Source organism: Balaenoptera borealis, assembly GCF_965194805.1.
Source record: "Balaenoptera borealis genome assembly, chromosome: 3".
Taxonomy (NCBI): domain Eukaryota; kingdom Metazoa; phylum Chordata; class Mammalia; order Artiodactyla; family Balaenopteridae; genus Balaenoptera; species Balaenoptera borealis.
In genome coordinates, this window is record NC_138866.1 from 110,209,009 (window position 1) to 110,234,850 (window position 25,842).

General features: G+C 34.6%; 1 protein-coding gene across 6 annotated transcripts in view; it reads right to left on the reverse strand.

The window, feature by feature from the left end:
- VPS13C (vacuolar protein sorting 13 homolog C) overlaps positions 1-25,842 on the reverse strand; it is a 182,797-nt gene that overhangs the window by 89,565 nt on the left and 67,390 nt on the right. For 4 of the 6 annotated variants that reach the window (XM_082387988.1, XM_082387985.1, XM_082387989.1 and 1 more), the window contains 17 exons: positions 25,208-25,400; positions 23,867-23,981; positions 23,147-23,283; positions 22,060-22,183; positions 20,568-20,685; positions 17,451-17,580; positions 16,561-16,639; positions 15,754-15,893; positions 12,380-12,533; positions 10,640-10,719; positions 8,669-8,728; positions 6,232-6,394; positions 5,351-5,467; positions 4,374-4,477; positions 4,001-4,168; positions 3,191-3,495; positions 970-1,117 (listed from right to left, as the gene is read on the reverse strand). In XM_082387988.1, the coding sequence (XP_082244114.1) occupies positions 970-1,117; positions 3,191-3,495; positions 4,001-4,168; positions 4,374-4,477; positions 5,351-5,467; positions 6,232-6,394; positions 8,669-8,728; positions 10,640-10,719; positions 12,380-12,533; positions 15,754-15,893; positions 16,561-16,639; positions 17,451-17,580; positions 20,568-20,685; positions 22,060-22,183; positions 23,147-23,283; positions 23,867-23,981; positions 25,208-25,400 (2,335 nt within the window). Of the gene's footprint in view, positions 1-969; positions 1,118-3,190; positions 3,496-4,000; positions 4,169-4,373; positions 4,478-5,350; positions 5,468-6,231; positions 6,395-8,668; positions 8,729-10,639; positions 10,720-12,379; positions 12,534-15,753; positions 15,894-16,551; positions 16,640-17,450; positions 17,581-20,567; positions 20,686-22,059; positions 22,184-23,146; positions 23,284-23,866; positions 23,982-25,207; positions 25,401-25,842 lie in introns of all 6 variants that reach the window. The other 2 variants (XM_082387984.1, XM_082387986.1) reach the window with 1 other exon arrangement.

The window sequence follows — 25,842 nt, forward strand, 5'->3', positions numbered from 1 at the left end:
TAACAAAACACTAAGGACAGGATACTCTTAACATTGACTTAAAAATTATATAATCACTGTACACTCAAGTATTTCACTACTTATTTCATGTTAAAAATTTCATTTTCAAATATAAGACAGTGTTTGGAGAAAAACAATGTGATTTACGAGTCAATATTAGTTTCATCTACTTAACCAATATGATCCTTAGTGAAGGTTAATAATTATTAAAGAAATCAGATCACTTTTTTTAATAAGTGACTTTCAGAACACACATAAATTCCACTTTTTAAACAATAACAATTTCAATGTAATAAAAGGCCACCTTCAATATGAAAAATAGGCATTTCACTCAATGCTATAATTATCTGAAGGGTACTCAGATATCCCTAAAATAAAAGGGTGTGTATATAATATACAGAATGAGCTATAATTATAATACACTAATAAATAATTTACAAACAGATCTCTGCTAACGTGTACACATAACAAATTTAAAAGCTAAGTAACATTTACCTGAAGATTAAATTCTACTAAAATTAATAAAGATCCTGCTGGACAATATCACACTGAAATTTTCCTTACAACAATCAGTAAAAATTCCACATTTCATTTAGATTTATAATGAGAAAGTCTTCAGAGTCTGAACTTTCAATAAGAAAGCTTTTTCTGGGACTTCCCTGGTGGCACAGTGGTTAAGAGTCTGCCTGCCAATGCAGGGGACACGGGTTCGAGCCCTGGTCCGGGAATATCCCACATGCCGCGGAGCAGCTAAGCCCATGTGCCACAACTACTGAGCCTGCACTCTAGAGCCCAGGAGCCACAACTACTGAAGTCCACGTGCCTAGAGCCCGTGCTCCACAACAAGAGAAGCCCATGCACCACAACTAGAGAAAGCCCACGCGCAGCAACGAAGACCCAATGCAGCCAAAAATAAATAAATTTAAAAAATAATTTAAAAAAAAAAGTTTTTTTCACTCATATACTCACATTCATTGACTCAAGATGACCTTTAATTTCCACAACAGGCACCGTGTGGTACCAAGATGCAGCTAGATTCCGATTTACAGAAAACTCCAAATTAATTGGATGCAACAGCTGAATATCAGGATGGGAGATGCCTGGCTGGATCACTGTCCTAATGAAAAATATAATTGATATATATGCATAAACATAGGGGTAAATGCAACATATCATTAAAAAAAACACGAAGTCCAAAGTTGCTGCTCTAAACATTGATTTGAAACAGCGCTGTTTTAGTGTTTTCTAAACTTGGCCTATAATTAATTTAATCTACAATATACTAACATGGACAGATTTAAACACAGCTGTCCCTTGAACAACACCGGGGACTAGGGTGACGACCCCTCCATGCAATCATGTAACTTATAGTTTGCCTTTCATATTTCGGTTCCTCTGTATATGCGGTTCCTCCATAACCACAGTTCTAAACAACCACAGGTGGTATAATACTGGGTTATTTACCACTAGAAAAAAAAATCTGCGCATAAGCAGAACCATGAAGTTCAAACCCGTGCTGTTCAAGGGTCAACTGTATATGATATACAATTAGCCTTTAAGAAAACTTTTTTCTTTAAACAGAAGATAGATGACAAACTGAGTAAATTTTTAAAGAAACTGATATTTTTGAAGCTATGGGGGAAATCATCAATACAGTTGTTCAAGGACTGATATGTGTGCTGGTACAGAGATTAGAGAAAAAAATGGCAAGATGAAAAGTAAGCTATTTCTAAGTTTATAAAGCTCTTCAACCAGGATTCTTTCCTGGACTTGTCTTATAATCATTCCTTTTGTATTCAAGATAATTAAATCTCCTTGGATGGGGCAGAAAATGACTTTAAAATGAACATACACACTTTCAAATGTCCTCTGGTGTGAGCCCTAGAGATACATCATTACTTACACAGCATTCCTGCCAAAAATGTATAAGCTCAATAAAATCATGAGAAATCACTCAGACAAAACTAAATTGAGAGTCATTCTATGAAACAACTAGACTGAACTCTTAAAAACTGTCATCATCATGAAAAACAAAGAAAGGCTGAAGAACTATCCCAGAATAAATGTCTATCAGTACAGAAATCCCCCTCACTAATATAGGATACAATTAAATGCCACATGTTATCCTGGATTGAGGGGAACATTCTTGGAATAACTGGTAAAATCTAAATATTGAATGCATATTAGATAATAGATTATATCAATGTTAAATTTCCAGAATTGATAATTGTGGTTATTATGTAAGAGGATTAATGTCCTTGTTCTTAGGAGACACATGCTACAGCACTTTGGGGCAAAGGGTTAAGATATCTATTCTCAAATGGTTTAGCAAAAAATGTTTTAATTTCCAATTATAAAATAAATCTTGGGGATGTAACATATAAGATGGTGACTATAGTTAATAACACTGTACTGTATATTTGAAAGTTGCTAAGAGCATATATCTTAAAAGTTCTCATAACAAGAAAAAAATTTTCTGTAAATATGTGTGGTGATGGATGTTAACTAGACTTACTATGGTGACCATTTAGCAATACATACGACTATCAAATCATTATGTTGTATACCTGAAACTAATGTCAATCATACCTGAGTAAAAATAAAATTTTTAATTTTTAAATATTTTAAATGATAATATGTATATACACAGAGTTAAAGCAAATGTAAATAATTGGTGAACCTAGTTGAAAAATTATAGGTACTATTTTTGCGATTTGTCTGTAGGCTTGAGATTTTTCAAAATAAAAAGTTGATTTAAAAAAGTTCTGGGCTTCCCTGGTGGCGCAGTGGTTGAGAATCTGCCTGCCAATGCAGGGGACACGGGTTCGAGCCCTGGTCTGGGAAGATCCCACATGCCGTGGAGAAACTAGGCCCGTGAGCCACAACTACTGAGCCTGCACGTCTGGAGCCTGTGCTCCGCAACAAGAGAGGCCGCGACAGTGAGAGGCCCGCGCATCGCGATGAAGAGTGGCCCCGCTTGCCGCAACTGGAGAAAGCCCTCGCACAGAAACGAAGACCCAACACAGCCAAAAATAAAATAAAATCAATTAATTAATTAAAAAAAAAAACACAAAAAAAACAGTTCTGTGCAACAGAAGTATGTTGAGCATGAATTTCAATAGTCATAAAATTTCATAGACAATATTAAATCATACTTAAATATCAATACATAATTATTGAAAGAGTATACCTAGAAAGCTTAAGCTTTGTTAGCTGCACATCCATTCTATCAATTACTGGAGGGTCTGAGTAGTCTTCACCAGATATCAGACTGAACTGATTCTGAACTCTGATTAACCCAAGATCTACCACTACTGCATTGGTGGAAACGGAAGACTGTGGGATGACTATAACTGGTGCTTTCAAATCAATATTGATAGAAACACGAAAGCTCCTCTGGGCAAAATCTTTCACACTTGTGGCAGCCTTTTCTGCAGCCTGAGCAGTGGCAGCACTCAGAGCCTCTTTGGCTGTCTGGAAATTGTTCAGGAAGTTCTGTGGACACAAAATAAAAGGAGCAATTCAAACAGGAGGACAAGCACATCATTTCTAACACCATCTTCTTTTTATTTATGTGCTAATTTTTTTCCAATAAATAACTTTCAATTTAGTCCTATCTTTCTAGTTAGGAAAGAATTACTGATTATCCATCCATATTTATGAGCTAACTGACTGACAAGGGCTAATTATAATTAGACTTATATGGCTGAGGAACAGAGAAAAAAACATTTTTAATAGTTTTTGCACTTGAGAATTTGGATTCATTATATTCCAGCAAAAATAATTCCAGTTCTAGACAATGCTAGACAAAAATCATTATATGATTCAGATTTCAACTGTTAAAGAGAGGTTTTGACCTCTACATTAGTCCATAAATACCATCAATAATCAAATCAATGCACAACCTAACATTCAAAGTTTTAAGATTTGCAATCACAATTATCAGACTTATTTTAAGTATTTCTAAGTCAAAAGATCTATATATAAATAGTGATTTTACCAGAAGTGACATGAGGAATTTATGGAGATACACAATCTGAATACAGCCAACGTTCAGTGACACCACACCATCCACTTTGGACATGTCAGTATAGGAATCCCCCTCAGTAGCATCTGGATACAAATCCAAGTTAAAATGAAAGACTTCATTTCCCATTATTGACACAGCCTGAAAAGCAGAGATTTGAATGCACTCCATCCAATGGACAATGACAATGACAAAATAAAATCCCAATTTAAAAGGGTTTATAATCATTATAGAAACATTTTTCTATCAAAATATATTTCATTAGTATTTTAAAAAATAAAATATATTTTAAAATAAAATCTCACATTCAATCATCAAAAAATATTAATGATTTACTATCACCTACTTTTTTATGAACTGTCTTAGGATCAACATCTGTGACAATAATATTTTCCAATCTGGCAAATAGTGACTGTTTTCTTGACTGAAGAGAAAGGGAAGAATCGAGTCCTGGAAAAAAAATTATATTATTATAATTTCTATAGATACCATAATAAGATCTGAACATTTTTCTTCCATTGAATAACTTTATTCTGTAGGTGATATTTTTATAAATTTAGCAATGTTTGAACTCACAATTGATAAATAAGTGCAATATTAGATATTTTTAGTTTTATGAACAATGAAACCTAGAAACTCATTAAAAAATAATTATCTGAATTTTCAACCTTGTGAAAAAACTACATCTAGCGCAAATAGATTATCTTAGGATTTTAGTAAATTCTTTACACCTTATATCCAGTCATTTACATGGAGACTATAAGAGTTTCATGAATCAAATTCAGACTAGTAGATGCAATGCCAGTTTAGAAAGAACAAAGAAAAACCCTAGTTTTCTGGGTTTTAAGTTCTTCAAGAATTGTATTAAACATATTCTTTACCTTTACCAGATCACAATGAGCTGGGAAAGATAGAGTCAGAGAAAAAAGCTACATTCATTTTAGCAGATTTTGCCTAAAAGAACATAATGGGCTCATAGGATTTGTTCTTCATGATAAGGTTGCTTTGCATTTGTACCAAGATAAAGCGTATTCACAGACCTTAAACTGAATTCTGGGTTGACGCTTAGCTCATCAACAGCATCCCTACATTGACATTAGTATTCCTTTCACCTCTGAGACAACTCTCAAAACGGTCCAAGACACCAGTATGTGTGGTTCAACTCTCAAAGAGTTAAGAAAACATGCAATCCAATTATGTCACAAAATAAAATAATCCAGTTTTCACAGCTCAGAGCCTTCCATTTTATATATACTTCAGCATTGCAAAAAACAAAAACAAGCTTATCTTTTAAACAATTTTTAATATAATGAGAACTTTTACCTTGAATCTTGATTTCAGCAATATTGTTCTTCTCATCACAAACAATAACACAGAAAGCATTCAACTTGGCAAACAGCCTGAAGTGAATAATGTCACTCTCCTTAGAGGATACAATCACTGCATATAAACAAAGCAATTCTATCACAGTGGATTCTAGTAATATACACTCTATTAAGGTTCCTTCCTTATATTAAGTGAACCATGGTTCTGCTTAAAATAATTTTAAAATTCTCAAATTCTTAAGTATTTCAAATATTTTTTTTGCTTTATATATTCTTTTATATAGTTTGCATTTTTAATAGTGAGATGTACTACTTTGATAATGTAAAAGCAAGAAAAAACTTAAAATACATAAAGATAACGACATTGAAACTCAAGGAGGTTACTGAATATTAAATAATATGCCTATGGTCCCATAGTTTAAGTAGCAGAGTCAGGATTTGAACTGAGTTCTTTCTGATCCGAAAGCTGGGCTCTTATCCAATGCGATGCTATCCCTGCACCCTGGCCCTCATGTCTCTGGGTCTTGATTTCCTTATCTGTAAAATGTTAGGGAAGATTAACCCTCTATAGTGTCCTTTCAGGAGCCACTGAGAGAAGGAAGAGCTCAGAATAAAATACAGGTCTTCTTCCCCTAATATCCATATAAAGGCATCCCCCATCACCACCAGAATAAGAACAAAAACATTTTTTTTTAAACAACAGTATTAATTACATTTATCTTACATATCAGGCACCCATGTATGACTCAGTTTGAAGGAAAGAACAAAGGTAGGCAAAATGGCATGTAAATGACTAACTAGATGGTCTCTAAGATTCCCCATTTAGCTCTACAATTCTAAAACCCTTACTAACAAGAAACAAAACAGTGTTTTTCATACTTTTCTGCAGAGCTGAATTTTTTTGTTGCTTTTCAGTAGAAACTTGTACTTCCTTGGTATCACCCATGTTTTGGCCATCTGATGGAATAATGGTTGTCAGGTAATTAATAGAAGAGAGAAGAGCTTGTGTATGCAGCAACAGGTTTAAAGATGAAAAAGCCACCTAGAAATATTTTAAAAAGAAAATTAGTTTCCCAGGCCAATTATACGAGTAGTCTGCATGATGTATGCAAAAGGCTCCTAACTAGACTTGCATCACTGCCATACAACACTTAAAAGGAAGAGAGAAGAGAGGAAGACTCACAACTCACAGCCTTAAACAGGGAATATATGGAGAGTAAATAATACTTACACATTTTGGGGGTTCATTTGAGTATCAAGGTAACCTAATTACTCCATTTCCCAAGCCTAATTACCATAGAGCCTACAATCTGCCTTTCATGGCCATTCCAATATTCAATATATATATCACTTTTTGGAATCTTCAATGACTACTATTATGATTATATAAAACATATAAGTTAGAACATGAAACTCCAGAATCACCATGTATTACCACCGTGTTAAGAAATGATTTCAGGCTCTGCACATGGCTCTGCACATGGCCGTTGAAGCTACAGTGTCAGCAGAAGCCGGTTCGCACTAGGAACTCTGGTGCGAAGGGTTGGGCGTGAGGCCTCTGCACGCAGCCCCCTATGAGCAAGTGCATCTAGACTAAGCACAAAGGAAAAAGGAAAAGCTTGCGGGATCTTGGTTCCCAGTCTGGAGGTCAGGCCTGAGCTCCTGTGGTGGGAGCTCCGAGTCCAAACCACTGGACTAACAGAGAACCTCAGACCCCAGGGAATATCAATCGGAGTGAGGCCTCCCAGAGGTCCTCATCTCAGCACCGAGACCCAGCTCTACCCAACTGCCTGCAAACTCCAGTGCTGGACGTCTCAGGCCAAACAACCAGTAAGACAGGAATACAGCACCACCCATCAAAAAAAAAAAAATGAAACGACGAAAAAATATGTTACAGACGAAGGAGCAAGGTAAAAACCTACAAGACCAAATAAATGAAGACGAAATAGGCAACTTACCTGAGAAAGAATTCAGAGTAATGATAGTAAAGATGATCCAAAATCTCGGAAACAGAATGGAGAAAATACAAGAACATTTAACAAGGATCTAGAAGAACTAAAGAGCAAACAATGATGAACAACACAATTACTGAAATTAAAAATACTCTAGAAGGAATCAATAACAGAATAACTGAGGCAGAAGAACGGATAAGTGAGCTGGAAGATAAAATGGTGGAAATAACTGCCAGGGAGCAGAATAAAGAAAAAAGAATGAAAAGAACTGAGGACGGTCTCAGAGACCTCCGGGACAACATTAAACTTCCTTAACATGGGAGAGGAATTAGCCAATCAAGTCCAGGAAGCACGTTGAGTACCATACAGGATAAACCCAAAGAGAAAAACGCTGAGACACATATTAATCAAACTATCAAAATATTAAAAGCAGCAAGGGAAAAGCAACAAATAACATACAAGGGAATCCCCATAAGGTATGGGGATATGGGGATATATGTATGCATACAGCTGATTCCCTCTGTTATACAGCAGAAACTAACACAACACTGTAAAGCAATTATACTCCAATAAAGATGTTAAAAAAAAAAAGATTTCAAATGTGACATTCATGAGATTTAAATATAAAAAATGCAATTAAGAGTGAGTTCTCAGTCACTAAATAATCTTCTAAAACCACAATTATGGTCCTATCATTAAAAAAAAAAAGAATATATAGCTTATAGGAGAAAATATTGTATTTTTAAAAACAATAACTCCAGAAACCTAAAATAGCAACACAAATTGCTTTAAAGAATATATGATTTTCTAATAGCGAATTGAATTTTTTAAAAATCACTTTTTATACAAAAGGACTTCTTTTCATTGCTTCAAGATACTAAGTGGATATAAAAATTATTAAAAGGAAGATTCAATATTCAACAGATTTTCCCATCTCTCAAAAGTATAATCTGAAACTCATTTCTCTCATTTTCTTTTTACTGTATTCTAAAATTACATTTTGCCTCTTCTTCCTCTACTTGAGTACCTTAGTATAGCTCCAGAAGTACTCAACATCTCTCCTTGTATTTCACATACTTTCTGAGCCCTGCGTTAAAAGACAGTATCTAGTTTGGTTTGTTCAGAATCCTGTTGGTTCTTTGTAAATCAAAGTTCCCTCATCTACAGCATTCCCTTCTTTAGAAATAATTAGGATGTGATAAATGAGTTAAATAACAGTATTATTATCCTGAATCATAAACACAGAGCATGGTAGACATTTATGAGGCTAATTTATAACTTTTAATGGTTCCTCAAAGGATACTGAAGACTTCCAGAGTAGGTTATTTTCAAACAGGATCTATTCTTTTAACAGAATTTCTTACCTTAAGTGTTTGTTCAGTTTTTTCAAAACTAGTTTGAAAACTGGGTCCATTCTTATCAGCCTAAAAAAAAAAAAAGAAAGAAAAAAGAAGTTCTAAAGAAGGAATTAAGACCAAAGTAAATGAATCATTTACTTATAATCTTTACTTAATTTATTTATATTCAGTTATAACTATTTTAAAATACATTATATATTTAATTTTATTATCATTATTTTAAAGTTACATCCAAATCTATTTATTTATCATTAAGAGTAAAAACTTGTCCTCCTCTTCAAACAGAGGAGAGCATGGCATCATTCACTTTTGGGAATCTGCAGCTAGGGATCAGAATGATAAACTCTGAGGGTTAGAAGGTTTAAAGGTAGTCTAGCCCATCTACCACCTAATGTTTAAATACCTTTAGAAAGTCTTCAGCAAGTCTATTTTAGGATATCTCCAGTGAAAGAAACCTCATTTTCTTAGAAATCCAAACTTTAGAGAAGTTTGATTTAATGAGGTCTTCACACTGAATCAAAAATCTGTCTCCTGGGACTTCCCTGGTGGTCCAGTGGGTAAGACTCCGTGCTCCCAATGCAGGGGGCCCGGGTTCAATGCCTGGGCAGGGAACTAGATCCCACATGCATGCCTCAACTAAAGATCCCACATGCCGAAATGAAGATCCTGCGTGCCCCAACTAAGACCCAGTGCAGCCAAAAAAATTAAAATAAATAAATAATCAATCAATCAATATTTTTTAAAATCTATCTCCTATCATAATAACCAATTGGTTCAAGTTATGTCCCTTGGGAACATACACAGTAAATTCAAAGTTTTACCTCCTGTGAGAAGCCTTCTGGCTAGATCAATATCCCTGCCTCCCTGCTCTCATAATGCTTTGTGTTCTTCCTTATTAAAGAATCAAACACATTATATATTTTTTGAATTTTATTTTATTTATTTTTTTATACGGCAGATTCTTATTAGTTATCCATTTTATACACATCAGTGTATACATGCCAATCGCAATCTCCCAATTCATCACATCACCCCCCCCCCCACTTTCCCCCCTTGGCATCCGTAAAACACGTTACCTTTTTTTTTTTAATTAATTAATTAATTTATTTATTTATTTATTTTTGGCTGTGTTGGGTCTTCGTTTCTGTGCGTGGGCCTCCTCAAGCCGTGGCAAGCGGGGGCCACTCCTCACCGCGGTGCGCGGGCCTCCCACCACCGCGGCCTCTCCCGTTGCGGAGCACAAGCTCCAGACGCGCGGGCTCAGCAGTTGTGGCTCACGGGCCTAGTTGCTCCGCGGCATGTGGGATCCTCCCAGACCAGGGCCCGAACCCGCGTCCCCCGCATTGGCAGGCAGACTCCCAACCACTGCGCCACCAGGGAAGCCCCACGTTACATTTTAATTGTTGTTTACCTATCTCCCAGCTGGTCTATAAATTCCTTGAGAATAGAGAATGTTTTTCATCTCTGTATCCTAACACAACCTGACACAAAAGACGTTCAACAGTTATTGAATAATTAAATAAATCAACTAATCTTGAATGAAGCTGAATACCATCAGTTCATATAACATTCTTCAACATTCTTCATATAACATATTTTTGAGTCCTTCCGAATCCTGGCAATTCTCTTCTGAACCAAATTCAATTTGACTTTATCCCTTTTGATGTAGGATACTTAGCCAAATATCACCTACACATACAATGACTGTAGGTAGGTGAATGTGCCCCAGAAGACAGTAGTAAGACCTACTTCATCCCAGGCTTCCATCTTTGTGGACAAGAAGTGTGACTTTGTAAAATCCTAGTCCTTACTTGAGTGAAAGAGAAAGAGGTGTGCAAATGGACAGAGAAACAGTAGATATCCCTATGATTCAAACCTATGATATACAAGAGCCTTTAATAATCTACTGTCATCTTTTTCCTTCCAGAGGATAGTTTAAAGTATACAATAAATATATAAACATTCTATGACCCTTACCTTAATGTACTCTGCTTTTAAGAGATCTAATCCAGGTTTGTCAGAAGAGCTAATCAAGTGAAGGGGCTTCTTTTTGGACCCTAGATTAAAGAAAAAGAAAAAAAAAAAAGTGTTTCAAATAAATTGCTCTTTTTTACATTTGGAATTTTCAACATGTCTTTTTCTTCTTAAAAAATTTTATTAATTAAGCTTTAAAAGACTATCTGCACATATTTTCATGGTTATTAAATATTAAGGTCATCACTGGTAAAGAAATAAGCCAATCCAAATCCTTACCTTACCTCTGACATCCAACTTACTTAAAAACATGCATACTGTATTTATTTTCTTTGATCTTACATCTGCGTTCAAAAGTAATCAAAACTTCTCTAGATATTTTTAAGACCATATGTGCATTCGTAAGGCAGTAGAAGACTACGGGTGCTAAGAATCAGGAAATATGAATTCTAATTCATCTCTACCTTTACCAAAAGCTATTTAACTTCAGTTTTCTCAACTACATAACAATGAGGTTGAACTAAAAAAATATGTAGTATTCTGTTGAGCTCTAAAATTTCATTCATATTAAGGAAATTTAAATAATTTTCCTTTGTTTAGACTAAGAGAAGGCTTACACAGAAGAGGAAATAGTTTTTTGAAGGGAGGGGAATTGTTAAATTTCTTTAAATTTAAAAACAACAGGTACCACCAGATATCCTCTATATCCTCATGTACATGTCCCAAGGAACTACCTCCAGAAGCCATGGAGGGAGAAGTGATTTATCCACTTCCACTTTTATCCATCTTTTATTATTTGCAGTTTTATAACTCCTGTTTCTGAGATATCTCAGAATTTTCCACTGAAATAACCTTCTCTAAAGGAAAAAATAGCCTAGAAAATTTATTATTTGTATTTTTCCCCTTAAGACAGTAATGTAAACTCCATCTCTCCACAGTGCTTATAGGAGCTTACTAACACATAAAACATTTTTCTTCTAAGCTGAGGTTAATTTTAGTTAGAGCTATTTAAAAAATAACAAAAAAAATAGGTCTTTATATTTGACTAAAATACTAGGCAAATATTAGGTAACCTTAATTACTGTAGATTCACCCATTCCTTCATTCCTCATCCAATGAGTATACAAGATGTACACTGAAATGCATAAACCATAAAAGCTTCTGAAAGAATTAATTTTATGTCTCTCCATTTTCATTTTTATAACCTGATGCTGCTTCTGATATATGAACACTATTGAATCAAAAGAACAAGAACTTCAATATTATAAGACCAGAGATAAATTCTAGGTTTTGCTATTCGTAAGATGCATGATCTTGAGTAAGTCACTTAATCTCTCTTTATTTAACCTTCCTTTGTTTGTAAAATGGGAATAATACTCCCTATATAAAGGGGATTTATATGGACTCTCTGAGTAGATCATAGTAGTTAAGAATACAGACCCTAGGGCCAGATTTCTAGGGTTTTAATCATGGTTCAGCCACTAACTAACTAGCAGTATGACCTTGGGTAAATTATGTAACCAATTTATGACTTTGTTTCCTCTTGTGTAAATTGGAGATAATAGCATTGCCTATCTTATAGCATTGTTACAAGGATTAAATGAGTTATTATTTATAAAATGCTTAGAACACTGCTAGCTTTTATTTATCATAATTATTACTATACAAATGAATGTGTTTCAGATACTCAAAAGTGATACTGAATCTGTTACTGTCTATTATTTCTAATTTTATGGCTATTACCTTGAATTTCATGGTAATCCAAGCTGATTTTCTTTAAGTAAGTTACCGCAGTTAAATCAAATGTTCTCATTGTAGCCTCTGTTCCTAACTGAGTAACATTAAACACTAGAATTGTATCCTCTTCCTTCTGTTGTTTGGTAAATTCCAAAATCACCTAAAACAATCAGGACAGCCAATGAAAGGCAGATAAGTGCTTTGAATCATACTTAAAAATACAAAATCCTTCTTCATATATATAATCATCACCATAGTAGAAATTTTGCTCATACTCTTCTATTACCATCAAGTTATTTACCATGATTGGAAGCTATCCTACATTCTATTATTGAGAATATAACTACATCTATCTAAAAATCATGATGAAATTTTATAACCTTATTGACTTACTTTTTTAATTTAGTAAAAATAGGCATGTATGAATTCTTCTTGAATATGATTTTTTAAAACCTTTATCTCAAAACTAAAAGTCATGTCTGGTGATATAAGAATCATCTCCATTAATGTCAAAGAGTAGGACAACGACATTTACTATTACACTACTATTCAAATTTATTGTAGAAATGATAGCCAGTATATTTAGCCAATGAAAAATAAAACATATATGTTGCCATTTTTAAAACATGCAAGTTCTTTGATCTCCATCAAGAGATGGAGGTCTTTGCCCCACCCCCGCAGAATTTGGACAGGGTTGTGACTGCTTCAATCAATAGAGTACAGAGGAAGTGATACTATAAGGATTTCCAAAGTTAAAAAAGGCCATGAAACTTCCACCTGGGATTTCTCATTCTGGGGGAAGCTAGTTGCCACGTAAAAAGTTCAACTACCCTGAAGCTGCCATGGTCAGGAGGCCGTGAGTTGGTACTGTGGTCAACAGTCCCAGCCGAGGTCTCAGCCAACATCCAGTATCAACTGCCAGCCTCATGAGTGAGCCATGAGGCCCTCTGAGAGTTCAGGTCACTGCTACTCTAGTCAAATGTGACTGAAAGCATGTGAAAGACTACATGCAAAAATTACTAAGCTGGGCCCTTCCAGAATTCCTAACCCACAAAACTGTCAGCAAGATAAAATAGTTGTTTTGAACTATCACATTTTGGGAACACCTATAAGCCAGCCACAGTAACTGGAAAAATATAAATGCTGAAAAAAAAGCAAAAACTAATATTATTAGCAGTGATATAATCATATACCTAAGAAAAATCAGGAGTGTCAACTGAAAAACAGAAACAATAAAACAGTACAGTAAGATATTCAGTACTGAATTGATACACAAAAATAAATTTCAAATAAATCAGTGATTTAAATGAAAGCATTAAAATCATAAAACAATAAATAAAATCATGGGTAAATGTTTTTGTAATGGAGGATAATTTTCTAAACACACACTAAAACTAGAATATAAAGAAAAAATTAGATAGATTTCACCACAGAAATATTTAAAACTTCGGAATGGCAAAAAAAGGTCAAATTGGGAAAAATATTTCAAACAGCACTACTATTTCTTCTTAGATGATTTTGATTGTTTATCACTTTAGTTCATTCATTCAATACTCAATAAAATATTTATTGAGCATCATCTTCCATGTATGAGGGTGTACCAGCCACTAAGAACATCAAAATGACCAGGACAGACAAAGTCCTTGTCTTCAAGAAGCTTACATTCTAGGGAGGATGGGGAAAAGCAAAGGTTGCTATTTTGTGTTGCGTGGTCAGGCCTTTCCAATAAGATGCCATTTCTAAAGGAAGTAAAGAAGCAAGTCATGCAAGAAAAGAGTTTTCCAGGCAAAAGAAACAGCAAGCACAAAGAATATGCTTTGGTATATACAAGAAAGAACAAAAGGCAAGTGTAAGCTCCATGAGGAAGAACTCTGCTTACTGCTGTAGCTCTAGTATCTAAAACAATGCCTGGTACATGATGACACTTGATAAACATTTATGGAAGGAATAAATGAAATATGGCTGGAGCAAAATGAGCAAGGAAGAAGAGAACAGCAGATGAAGCCAAAGAAGTCACATGGTGTGACTTGTAGACCATGTAAGGCTTTGTAGGCCATGGGAAGAATTTAGCTCTTTACTGTGAGTGAGATGGGAAGCCCGTGTAGGGTTATGAGCAAAGCAATGGCATGATCTGACTTTCCCTTTAAAAGAATCACTCTAGGGACTTCCCTGGTGGTCCAGTGGTGAAGAGTCTGCCTTCCAATGCAAAGCACACAGTTCGATCCCTGGTCGGGGAACTGAAATTCCACATGGCATGGGGCAACTAAGCCCACATGCCTCAACTAGAAAGAGAAAACCTGCACACCACAACTAGAGAGAAGCCTGCGTGCCACAACAAAAGATCCCACATACCACAACTAAGACCCAACACAGTCAAAAAAATAAGTAAATATTTTTTAAAAATAAGATTAAAAATAGTATCACTCTAGCTACCGTGTGGAGAACAGAGTACATGATGGAAGCAGAGAGACGGGGGGGGCTATTGCAATAGTCCAAGCAAGAGATGATGGTGATGTGGACAGTGCAATAGCTGTGGAAGGAAAGAGCAATCATTTGAATACATTTTGAAGGTAAAGTCAAGGGGTTTTCTGCTATGTTAGATGAGAGTATGAGAGAAAGAAAGAAGTCAAAGAAGTCTAAACATGGAGAACATATCTTTCTTTAAACAAATACCAATAATACTTAGATATAAAGCAGTCAATAAGAAATACCTCCTTTTTATACCTTTTGTGTTTTATTCCAAAGCAATGCATATTCATTTAAAAACTTTTTAATATATATAAAAGCAAACAGGCAGAAATGAAAAACTATAATCCCACCACATAGAGATGAACACTGTCATTTATTAAAAAAAAGTGTGTATGTGTGTGTTTATTTTCTAAATGGAATCATAATATCCTTGGAATTGTAATCGCTTTTTTTTTCTCCAAATAAAGATATGCAGTGACCATCTCTCCATGTCGATGTTTTCTTTTATTACTACCGGACTTTTAATGGCTGTAAAAGCCATGTTGCAAATTTAGGTTGCTTACACTTTTCTAAATTATAAACGTGACAATAAACTATATTATTTGGCTTAAAAGTTGAAAAATATTAAAGTAAACATGTCACAGAAATTTTCTACAGAAAAGAAAATCCTAATTAAGAGTCTCGAGCTTGTACAGAATAGATCAGATATATACCACAGATCACACTTATACCAGTTTTTACAAAATAACATTTCATTTTCTTAGAAGTATGTGTGTGTGGGGCAGGTGGCAGTAGGGAAGATAGAGTACCACATTTTAAATATACTTAACGTTTGGGTCTAGCATGAGACAGTTTATAAGGACAGCAGTAACAAGAATATATTTGTTTATGGACAAAACAAATATACATACCTCTTTAACTTCAAACTTCAGTAGAAGATTAATGAGCTCCTCATTTGGGACCTCAGCAACCGTTTTTATGTCTGACCCTTTCATACTTTTACCAGTCTGTGTGTCTCCATCCTCAGCATCAAAATACTCATCATCAGACTCTAAAGGAAGGAGACAATTGACTTGAGAGAACGTCCATCGAAAACTGCATAAAACACTCAAACTGAAATCTCTCAAAAGTAAAATTCATTTATTAGACATAACCTTCATATTCAGAATCAGAATATAGCTTCTTTCTAAGTCCCACAGAGTGACTCAACCTGGCATGGGATAATCATATATAAAATCAAACTGCCCTTCTATTTTCTTCTTCAACAATTCTGATTGTTTTTCACTTTAGTTTATTCATTCAATTTTCAATAAAATATTTACTGGGTATCATCTATCACATATCCATCTGTACCAGCCGCTAAGGACACCAGGGTGATCAGGACAGACATTATCCTTGTCCTCATAAAGTTTACATTCTAGTTCAAAATCAAAAAAGATCAGTTATACCAGAGATAGAGAAAAGAATCAAGTAGAGATCAGGGCAAAAAAAAAAGCAGCTTATTTAGAATCTTAAACACTGTCAATCACAAAAATACTTTTATTCAAACAAAGAAACTTGGCCTTAAATAAAAATAAATGACTCGATGTCTCACTGTTGGTTAGTAGCACAACTGGAAATAAAGCCAGTAAATTACTATAACACTTTCACAATTCCTTTATTTTCTGAAAAGTTTATCTCTAGGTTTGGTTTAATAAAGAACATTTTACCTTCCTCACCTGATTCCACTCCATCTAGCAACAGTGGCGTACCAAGTAGGCCTTTTGTCCTAGCTGGTGTAATAGGAATTGAGGATACCTAGAAAATAATACAGAAAGTTTTCTAAACATACTAATTTAACAGGATTAAATGTACATAAATGAGAGAAATACTGAAAAAGTAATAGAGGATAGAGAGAGATGGAAAGACACATACACAGCACACAAATCTTCCAACAAAGAACATTATGCAATCACCTAACTAATGGCTGGCTGGAGTTTACTTATTATTAAGACCACCACCTGCATTTACAAGGGCAGAACTATGTACAACTCTAGTAGGTAAGTCTACCTATCATTGTGTGGCATTCAGTTGCTGTCTATTACAATATTAATTATACATCTTTTTGACAGGTTCCTGGAAAATGGTATCAACATTAGTTGGCTCTCTCAAATTTCATTTCAAAGTAAATGGAAGTCCGACATTTATGTTGTAAAGATCAATTCCAAGTAAAGTGATCTAGAACTTTTAAGTCTAACATATAAGAAAATTTTATAATGATCATTATATTTTGCAACATTTTAAAGATTTCTATATTTAGCTTTATTTAAAACACATTTCCTAAATTTGAAAAACATTTTTCCTTTCATTTATGTATCTTTCTTTCCGTTATTCCCTATAACAGACTTTCTACCACCACTCCAAAACGAAAATAGGCTACAGTCTTTATTTATTCAATGCCATATGCAGTTCTGTACAGAATCAACCACATTAAACCTCAAAAATGTATCAAATAAATGAAACTGGCCCTAAACAATATTGAAAAACAAAACAGCTCAAAAGAAGACGAAAAAAACTCACCATATATACAAATCTAAAGATATTTAGCATTTTTATTATCTCCATTTACCTGTCTCTCTGGAGACTGTGCAGATGATTTCTGTGGCAAGGGTATACTGTTAATCAAACGGAGCATGTATTTCATCTTCTGATCAGAAATTCTCACGTGCATCAGAGGAAGCCCTCCAGATACTTTAAATCTAAAAACATAATTAATTCAACTATAAGGTTTCAAGGTCCAGCTTCTCTATATTATGGAGGTGGGGAAGGGAATGGAGAAGAGACTACATTCTGGGGTCAAAGTTACTTTGGATATGTTTTAATCTAATTACATTAATCCCTCAATGCTGTCAGGGAATGGGAAGCTCCATGTAAGCCAAGTTTTGTATCCTTCTTAAGCAGCCAAACCTTAAGTTAACTAATTTTTAGGAAGATATTTTCAAATACAAATTATCTATGTTTTAAAACCTAAAACACTATACATAACATTTCCTGGTATCAAAGATTTCTCATTCTGGGCTTCCCTGGCGGCGCAGTGGTTGAGAATCTGCCTGCCAATGCAGGGGACACGGGTTCGAGCCCTGGTCTGGGAAGATCCCACATGCCAAGGAGCAACTGGGCCCGTGAGCCACAACTACTGAGCCTGCGCGTCTGGAGCCTGTGCTCCGCAACAAGAGAGGCCGCAATAATGAGAGGCCCGTGCACCGCGATGAAGAGCGGCCCCCACTTGCCGCAGCTGGAGAAAGCCCTCGCACAGAAACGAAGACCCAACACAGCCATAAATAATAAATAAAAAATAAAATAAAATAAAAAGATTTCTCATTCTAAACATCAAAGAGCATCTACCCCATTATTCTCTATCCCCTCACCTTCCATTATTTCCTTTCATAGCATTTGTCAGCACCTGACATAGCATATGTATACTTGTTTACTTTATTTCTCCTCTGGTTAAAATATAAGCTCCATGAGAAGGGTATCTGTTTTATTCACTGCTGAATCACTGTTGTGCTTTCATCAGGTGCTTACTTTTCAGCACGTGCTTCTCTTCTGCTTCCCTATTACACCTAACTGCCTGGGTTTGCTTGTCCTAATAACTTTGTGGCAGCTATCTGCTGCTCATAAAGCTCTTTCAGGTTGTTTATCTTTGACTTCCTAACTAAGCTGTGAACAGCTCAAGTTGACAGATGCCTAACTACTAAATGAAGAATGATATTTCTGTATAATGCAACCACTAATGTTCAAAAGAGGCCAGTTAGCTGTTCCTACCTCAAAGGATTGAACTTTCTGTGAAAGTACTCTGTAAATTGAAAAGCACTGTAAAAATGTGAGATGCTTCTTTATTAATTATTTCTGAAACATTGCATAAAACTAATAGCATCCTAAATAGAGGGACTAGATAAACCCTCCCAACTAAAATAACTAAAAAAATGGACAAAATATGTGAAACAACTGTTTCAAAGACACTGGACATCAGTCAACAAAGGAAAGTTGAAAGATGGGAAACAAATGACTAAAGTCGTACAAATACCCAGTCTACTGACTGAAGAGTTTTCAAAATGTGTAGGGTACAGTTAAGCAGCATTTCAAGGGAAATTTAAAGCACTTAAATGCCTGTGTTAGAAAAGAAGAAAGGTCTCAATTGAAAGGTCTCAGCTTCCATCTTAAGAAACTAGGAGAGTAAAACAAATGAAACCCAAAGTAAGCAAAACAAAAAAGCAATACTGTATGTGAGAGTGGAAATCAACGAAATAAAAAACAAATACAATAGGGACAACATTTGAAACCAAAAGCTGATTCTTTCAGAAGATCAACAAAATTGATAAACCTCTAACCAGACTGATCAGAAAAAAAAGAGAAAAGGCACAAGTTACTAATATCAAGAGTGAGAGAAATAGCAACAGTACAAATTCTCCAGGTATTAAAAAGGTAAGATGGAAATATTATGAACAACTTTAAAACAATAAACTCAACAACTAAGACATGAAAGACTAACTTTTTCATTGCAATGCAAACTACCAAAGATCACTCAAAAAAAACAGATAATCTGAACAGCCCTATATCTATTAAAGAAATTGAATTTAAGTTAAAGAAACTTAATTTGTAGTTAAAAACCCTCCCCCAAAAAAGAAAACTCCAGGCCCAGGTGGCTTCACGGGCAAATCCTACCAAACATATAAGGAGGAAAAAATACCAATTCTACACAACTTCCCTCTATGAAGCCTGATACATTGATGCCAAAACAAGAAAATAAAAGCACAGATCAATATCCCTCATAAACAGAAATGTAAGGTTTTAAAACTTCTTAACAAAATTTTAGCAAGCCAAATCCAACATTTTAAAAGAATAATACATTACTACTAAAAGAGGTTTATCTAGTAATGCACGGTTGGTTTAACCTCCAACTGATAAAGAGTATCAATGAACTAAAGATACACACACATGAATGAATCTCAAATCAATTATACTGAATGAAAGAAGTAAAAAAAAAAAAAGAATTACAATTCTATGATTTTATTTATATAAAATTCTAGAAAACTCTAACAAACCTTTAGTGTCAGAAAGAAGATCAATGTTGCCTGGGGATTGAGGGGAGAGGAATTAGCAGGTAGGGATGTGAGGGAGAGAATACAATGGGACACAAGGACTTTTGAGGATGATGGATGTGTTCATTATCTTGACTGTGGTGATGGTTTCATAGATACTTATGTCAAAACTTATCAAAATGCATACTTTAAACAAATGTAGCTTATTAAATGTCAATAATACTTCAACAAGGCTGTTTTTAAGAAGGCAGCAGATAATTTCATAATTATCTACTTAAATTCAAAATTCAGTTTCTACTTTCCATTCCCTTAGATTATTCTCAAGATTTTATATGGTTTCATAATCAAAAGAGCCTCTAATTTTTGAAGATTTTATATTTCAATATTGAACCTTGAATTCGATCCATTCAAAAACAGGGGTAACCAAATTTCACAAAATGTAAGAGCCCAAATACTTCTGAAATAAAAGAGAGGTGATATATAATTCAAATAAACATTTCCTTAAAAATGTATTTCTGCTGTAAGATAATCATTATTTTTTTTTTTCCTTCAGAAATCTAGCTTTTCTTTCTTAAAATTCAGTAACTGATGCAGATATATTTCACCTTGTTGATTTTATAATACAAAGGAAACTCATACATTACCTAGCCATTCTAATGTCTTTTTCCACCATTGCCTTGGCCAACTCAACATGAATATCCATGGGTTGCAATATATGCATAGTTGATGGATGCTGAAATCGACACTTTTTCCAGTTTTCATCTTAAAAAAATTTTTTTAATTAAATGACTAGTTTTTATTTATTAATTAGTTTTAGATTATCAGATGTTCTATGGAAAAGTAACCTATTAGAAAATAATTAACAAATATATTCAATGATACTTTTACTTCTTTCAACATACATACATTTCAACTAAATGACCTATATTTTTTAACACAGATTGACAAAAGTCAAAGACTATGATATAAAAATAATTCTGAACATTTATTTGAAGAATGTTTTCTAATAACATCTTACATTTTAAAGCAAACAGGGAAAAAAACCTAAGAATTTACTGCCTTGATTCCAGAATTAGAGATCAAGATTGGGAGATTGCAGTGAAAAAAGGAAAAAACAGGAAAAAAAAGACAGAAGAAAAAAAGAGGTTTCTGGGGGTCCTAAGTGCAATAATTCTAAGGCAAAAATGAGTTTTATCAAGCAAGATTTTATGACAAAAAAGTGTAACAGTCACTTTTCTTCCAAATAAGAAGGTTCCAAAGACAGACTTCCAATGACTGAAAGAACCCTACACAGATCTTAACTGATGGCAATGAATGAACATCTTTTATTGCTTATAATTCAAACAATTATTATTAAGTATATACAAAAGAAAAGGCAGCTTTAATGGTCTGTATAGGTACTTCTCTTCAAGGAATTAATAGGCTCAATCTATAAAACTAAGTAGAGCATTATATATTTACATTTTAATAAATCTCATCACTCCCACTATAGTATACACTCTGCACACAGAAACTATGTCCTTTCCTCCAGTGACCTACCACAGAGTGATATACTCAAGGATATTTTGCAAATACTTATTATTGCTTCTAGAAACTAAAGAAATACAGGCAACCAACAATCTTCATTTAAGCAGTAGAAACCACCAAAGCTTTTGGAAAATAATTAAATTCACTACTTTTAGGGTTTAAAGACTATATCCATACTTCTCAGATATCTAAAAGTAAAAAACATACTACTACTCAAATAAAGACTAGGCTAATAGTAAAATATTTAAAAATAAAGGCAGCAAGGGGAAACAACATTGAGACATCCCAAACACACTGGGACAGAGGAACATGAGCCAACTGCAACTTCTATTCCGTATTCTGGGCAGTTTTATGTCGCTTTAAAAAAAAACAGGCAACGACTGGACTTAGATTCAAATGGTACTAAGTACCCTAAGATGAACAGCCACATCTCTGTTTGTAATTGTGACAAAGATTTTCACTGATGGGCTCCTATTTGGTTCTCTTAAGTGACCAACAGTATATGTGTTCAAAATGTTATCAGGGTTGATATACACGTAAACATGCATATCTGTTTACCAACGCTACTCAACATAATTTCAAGATCCTGAAAACTGAGCAACAGTTTACCTGCTCTTGCAAAGAGTAGTTGCACACTTTTTATTTCCACATCAAACTTGTCATATGCCTTATCCATTATTTCTTCCAGAGATGAATTACTAGTCTTCTGCAAACCTTGATCTTTACTGTTAAGCTGAAATGGAGAAAAACCTTCAATTTTTTTAACAGAAAAATCTTTATATCAACATACTTTAGTTGCGTTTTCTTAAAGCCAAATAAAATTAAAACATTGCCCTTAATGAATTCATATTTTGCCTAATTTTCTAATAATTATTAGCAAATATTTTATTAGGAATATACCATTTCAGCATAAATCTCTATTACGTTTGGGTAACAGGTGCTCAGCACATTTAAATTAATGACAAGATGAGTTACACAGCTGTCTATCTCAAATAACCCGTCTAGACATGCGACTCTTCCTGGCTCTCAGGAGTTGTCACCACTTGTGGCTCAAGCTTCCCTACCAGCTATCCTAAACTCTTCACCATGAAACAGAAGATTTTACTCCTTCCTCTCCCCACTATATAACTAGAATTATTAGGCCATTAGAATTCAGCTCCAATCTCAACTTGCTTTTCCCTCTTCCTAAAGGAAACAAGGATCAATTCAGGACTACATTTCTTGAAATCTTCACTTTTTCTCAGAAGATTGGATTTCTAGGAGGTTCAACACCCAAACCCTTAGAGTTCTCGTACTCTACTTAGTTGATGTCAGTGATTTAACAAACATATATTCATATCTGTATAATTTTCTATTCTCAAGACATATAAATTAACAAAGAAAACTATGTAATTAGATTCTGGAAACCTAGGAGTGCTTGAAAACTAGGAGTGCTTCTCTCTAATTAGGAAAAGAAAGCAGTAACCCAGTCCTCAATGTCAAATCATCCACCATTTCAGAAAATGTTAGGTTTTTTTTTTTTATTAGCTGTAAAATACATACAAACTACACAATCTAAGCTAGGCTTGACAAAATGCTAATAAGAAATAAGTCTAGGTTTAGTTTAAGTGAACTCTGAGGGAAAAACAGCATACTGTCAGACAGCTAGCTACTAAACTGAGCAAAAATGGGCAGACAGAAATGCATATACACCTACCTGAAATGTACCAAAATCTAAGATGAGAAGATCTGACTTTTCATAGTGGAAACCTGTCTGTGGAACTATTAGATACGAGGGCTTCAGATTTATCCTTAAATCAAGAACTTTTCGGGTTTCAATAATATGTGTAAGTCCTAAAAGAAGAAAAAGAAATGATGAAAGATTAGGCAGTCAAATTGAAATATGTAATCATATTATTAACAACGAGAATAAGAATATCACTTGAAAAGTATGTTGGAGAAGTTCTTTTCACAGATTAGATTCTCCATTCAGCATGTAAGGTGAAATTGCATTATGGTCAATGAGAAACAATCATATCGCATAATATAATAAAACCAACACAGCTAGTATTTTAGCCAGAGATAGAAAAATTCATTATTTCTTTAGTTAAGTAACCAGATACAGTAGGTGGCTTAAGATTAGAGGCCATAATGCACAAAAGCATGTATCTTTAAAACTCGATTCACACACACAGTACAGTGAACAGTCGCTTAAGAACTGAGACAGGGATGTTTTCCAGCTCAAGTTCACTCTGCAGCACAGGTTCCTGAAGGTAACAGCAGACAGAATCATCTGTGCCCCATATTATTCTCTTTCTCACCCAGTCTGGCAGGTATATTTGACAAAACTACCTACACTATTTTAAACATAGTATTTACATTAGAACAGCAAAAAATTTTGAGAGTTTAGATGACATTTATGCCGTCAATTCTTTACCTGTAGCTGTTCTCTCTTTAATTTCTTCCAGCTTCATCAATGTAGCTGATGTTATTTGCTCAAGATCTAATCCCCTATTTGACTGAAAGAATTCAACCACTGCATTGATGGTTTTCTATAAAATCATTTAAAATATAAACAAGTTATACAGAGTACTTTCTATATTACAAAATTTAAAGTTTCAGTTTAATTCTAATCAACTCTGGCTCTGAACTGACGTGGTACCTCCAAAGACAATCCACCCTACTACATCTCCCTCTGGAGTGAAGGGAACCTGAAAAAAGGTATAGCCCACTTCACCTTATTGGAAAGGCAACAAATGTGTGCATATCGTTAAGGTGACCTTAAGTATGTTCTACGATATCATGTTGATGTAGCAATGGGGCATTACTTCTAGACTTGGCCTCCAGATTAGAAGGTGAAACTCCACCTCTCTATACTGCAACTGGATTCTCCTGCACTTTGAAGTTTAGAGAGGAAATAAGAAAGCTGTTCAGTCCTTACCTACACCCAAACCTTGAACTTAAATTCAGACATTTTGCAAGAAAGAATGAGTTCTGGGCATTGGATGTACAATGGTGTGAATGTACTTAACCCTACTGAACTATACACTTAAAAAATAGCTAAGATGGGAAATTATGTTCTATGTATGTTACCACAATTTAAATTTTTTTTAATTTTTAAAAAAAAATCACAGAATACCGTAAGTTCTGCCTCCCACCCACACTGTGAATTTACTTCTAAACTGTACAGTAAAAAAAAGTCAGGGATCTCAATGGCAGAGTGGGGCCAACCTACAAGTGATGGAAAGAGTGATGAACCACACCCTTGCTGCTGGCTAGCTCAAGATGAGTTAAGAGAGTCTGAATAAAGATGGAGCTACAGATACAGAACTGGAGCCAGCATTTTCAACAGCAAAGAAATGGCAACGCTTTTTTCTCACGTGAACAGTATCTAAAATTCTTTCATTTGCTGCTAAAGCTCTTTAAACTGGTTCCAAACATTGAAGAGAAAGGGAAAATAAGCAAAAAGAAACTGGAGTAGGAAACTGGTGTGTAATTATTTGTGAGTAGTTAGCCGGTATAATAAACACAGACTTCTTTAAGGGTATATTACATTTTTAAAAAATTTAACATAAGCATACAGTAGAAAAAAATCTGTAGCATATGAAAAATCAAAATTAACTGCTAAACATGTACTGCTCTTTAATAAAGAAAAAAGTGTCAGTAAACTGAGCTGCTAAGTAAGTTAAGGTTAAATATGAAAAGGAAAAAAGAAGAAAACCATATGTCAGAAGCATAAGATGTGTTTAATAAGGATTCACTTTCTCCTTGTACTCACAGCATCGTAGATGACCTCCACAGGCTGAGACTGAACAACCAGAGTCTGGTCAGCAGTACTATTCTCTGGATTGGTTTCAAATTCAATTTTAAGCAAGGATGATGCAGTATCACCAATTGAAGCCACAAGTGATGGTACAATATCTTGCTGTCTCAGACCTGTTATATACCAATGTTCTAATTTTGCTTCCACCCTACAATCCAATGCGGAAAAAAGAAGTATTACAAATAAGATCCTTGTAATATAATAGGTTAAAATACAAATTTCCCTTTTAAAAAACTCCTTTGAGAGCCAGGATCATGCCCATCACCCAGAGTTGAAGTCCAAACTCTGTAGCCTGGCATTTAATTACCCACACAATCTGGGGCTTTTTTTCTCTGATTTGGTTTATTTTTTTATTCTCCTTATCCTCATGAAAATCCACTTTGGCCAACTTCAGAACACTGCAGAACTGCCGCACGAATATATGCTATACTTAACTCATGGAAGTCATCTCCCTATTTCATGCCACCCTGCACACTCTCCTCCCTCATCCCTGCATCTGTTGGTCCCTTCCATTCAGTTAGCCTAAGCCCCAAATCTCCAAGCCCAAGTTATTCCCTTCTACAACTGAGCTTGTGTAGCATTAACCCTAA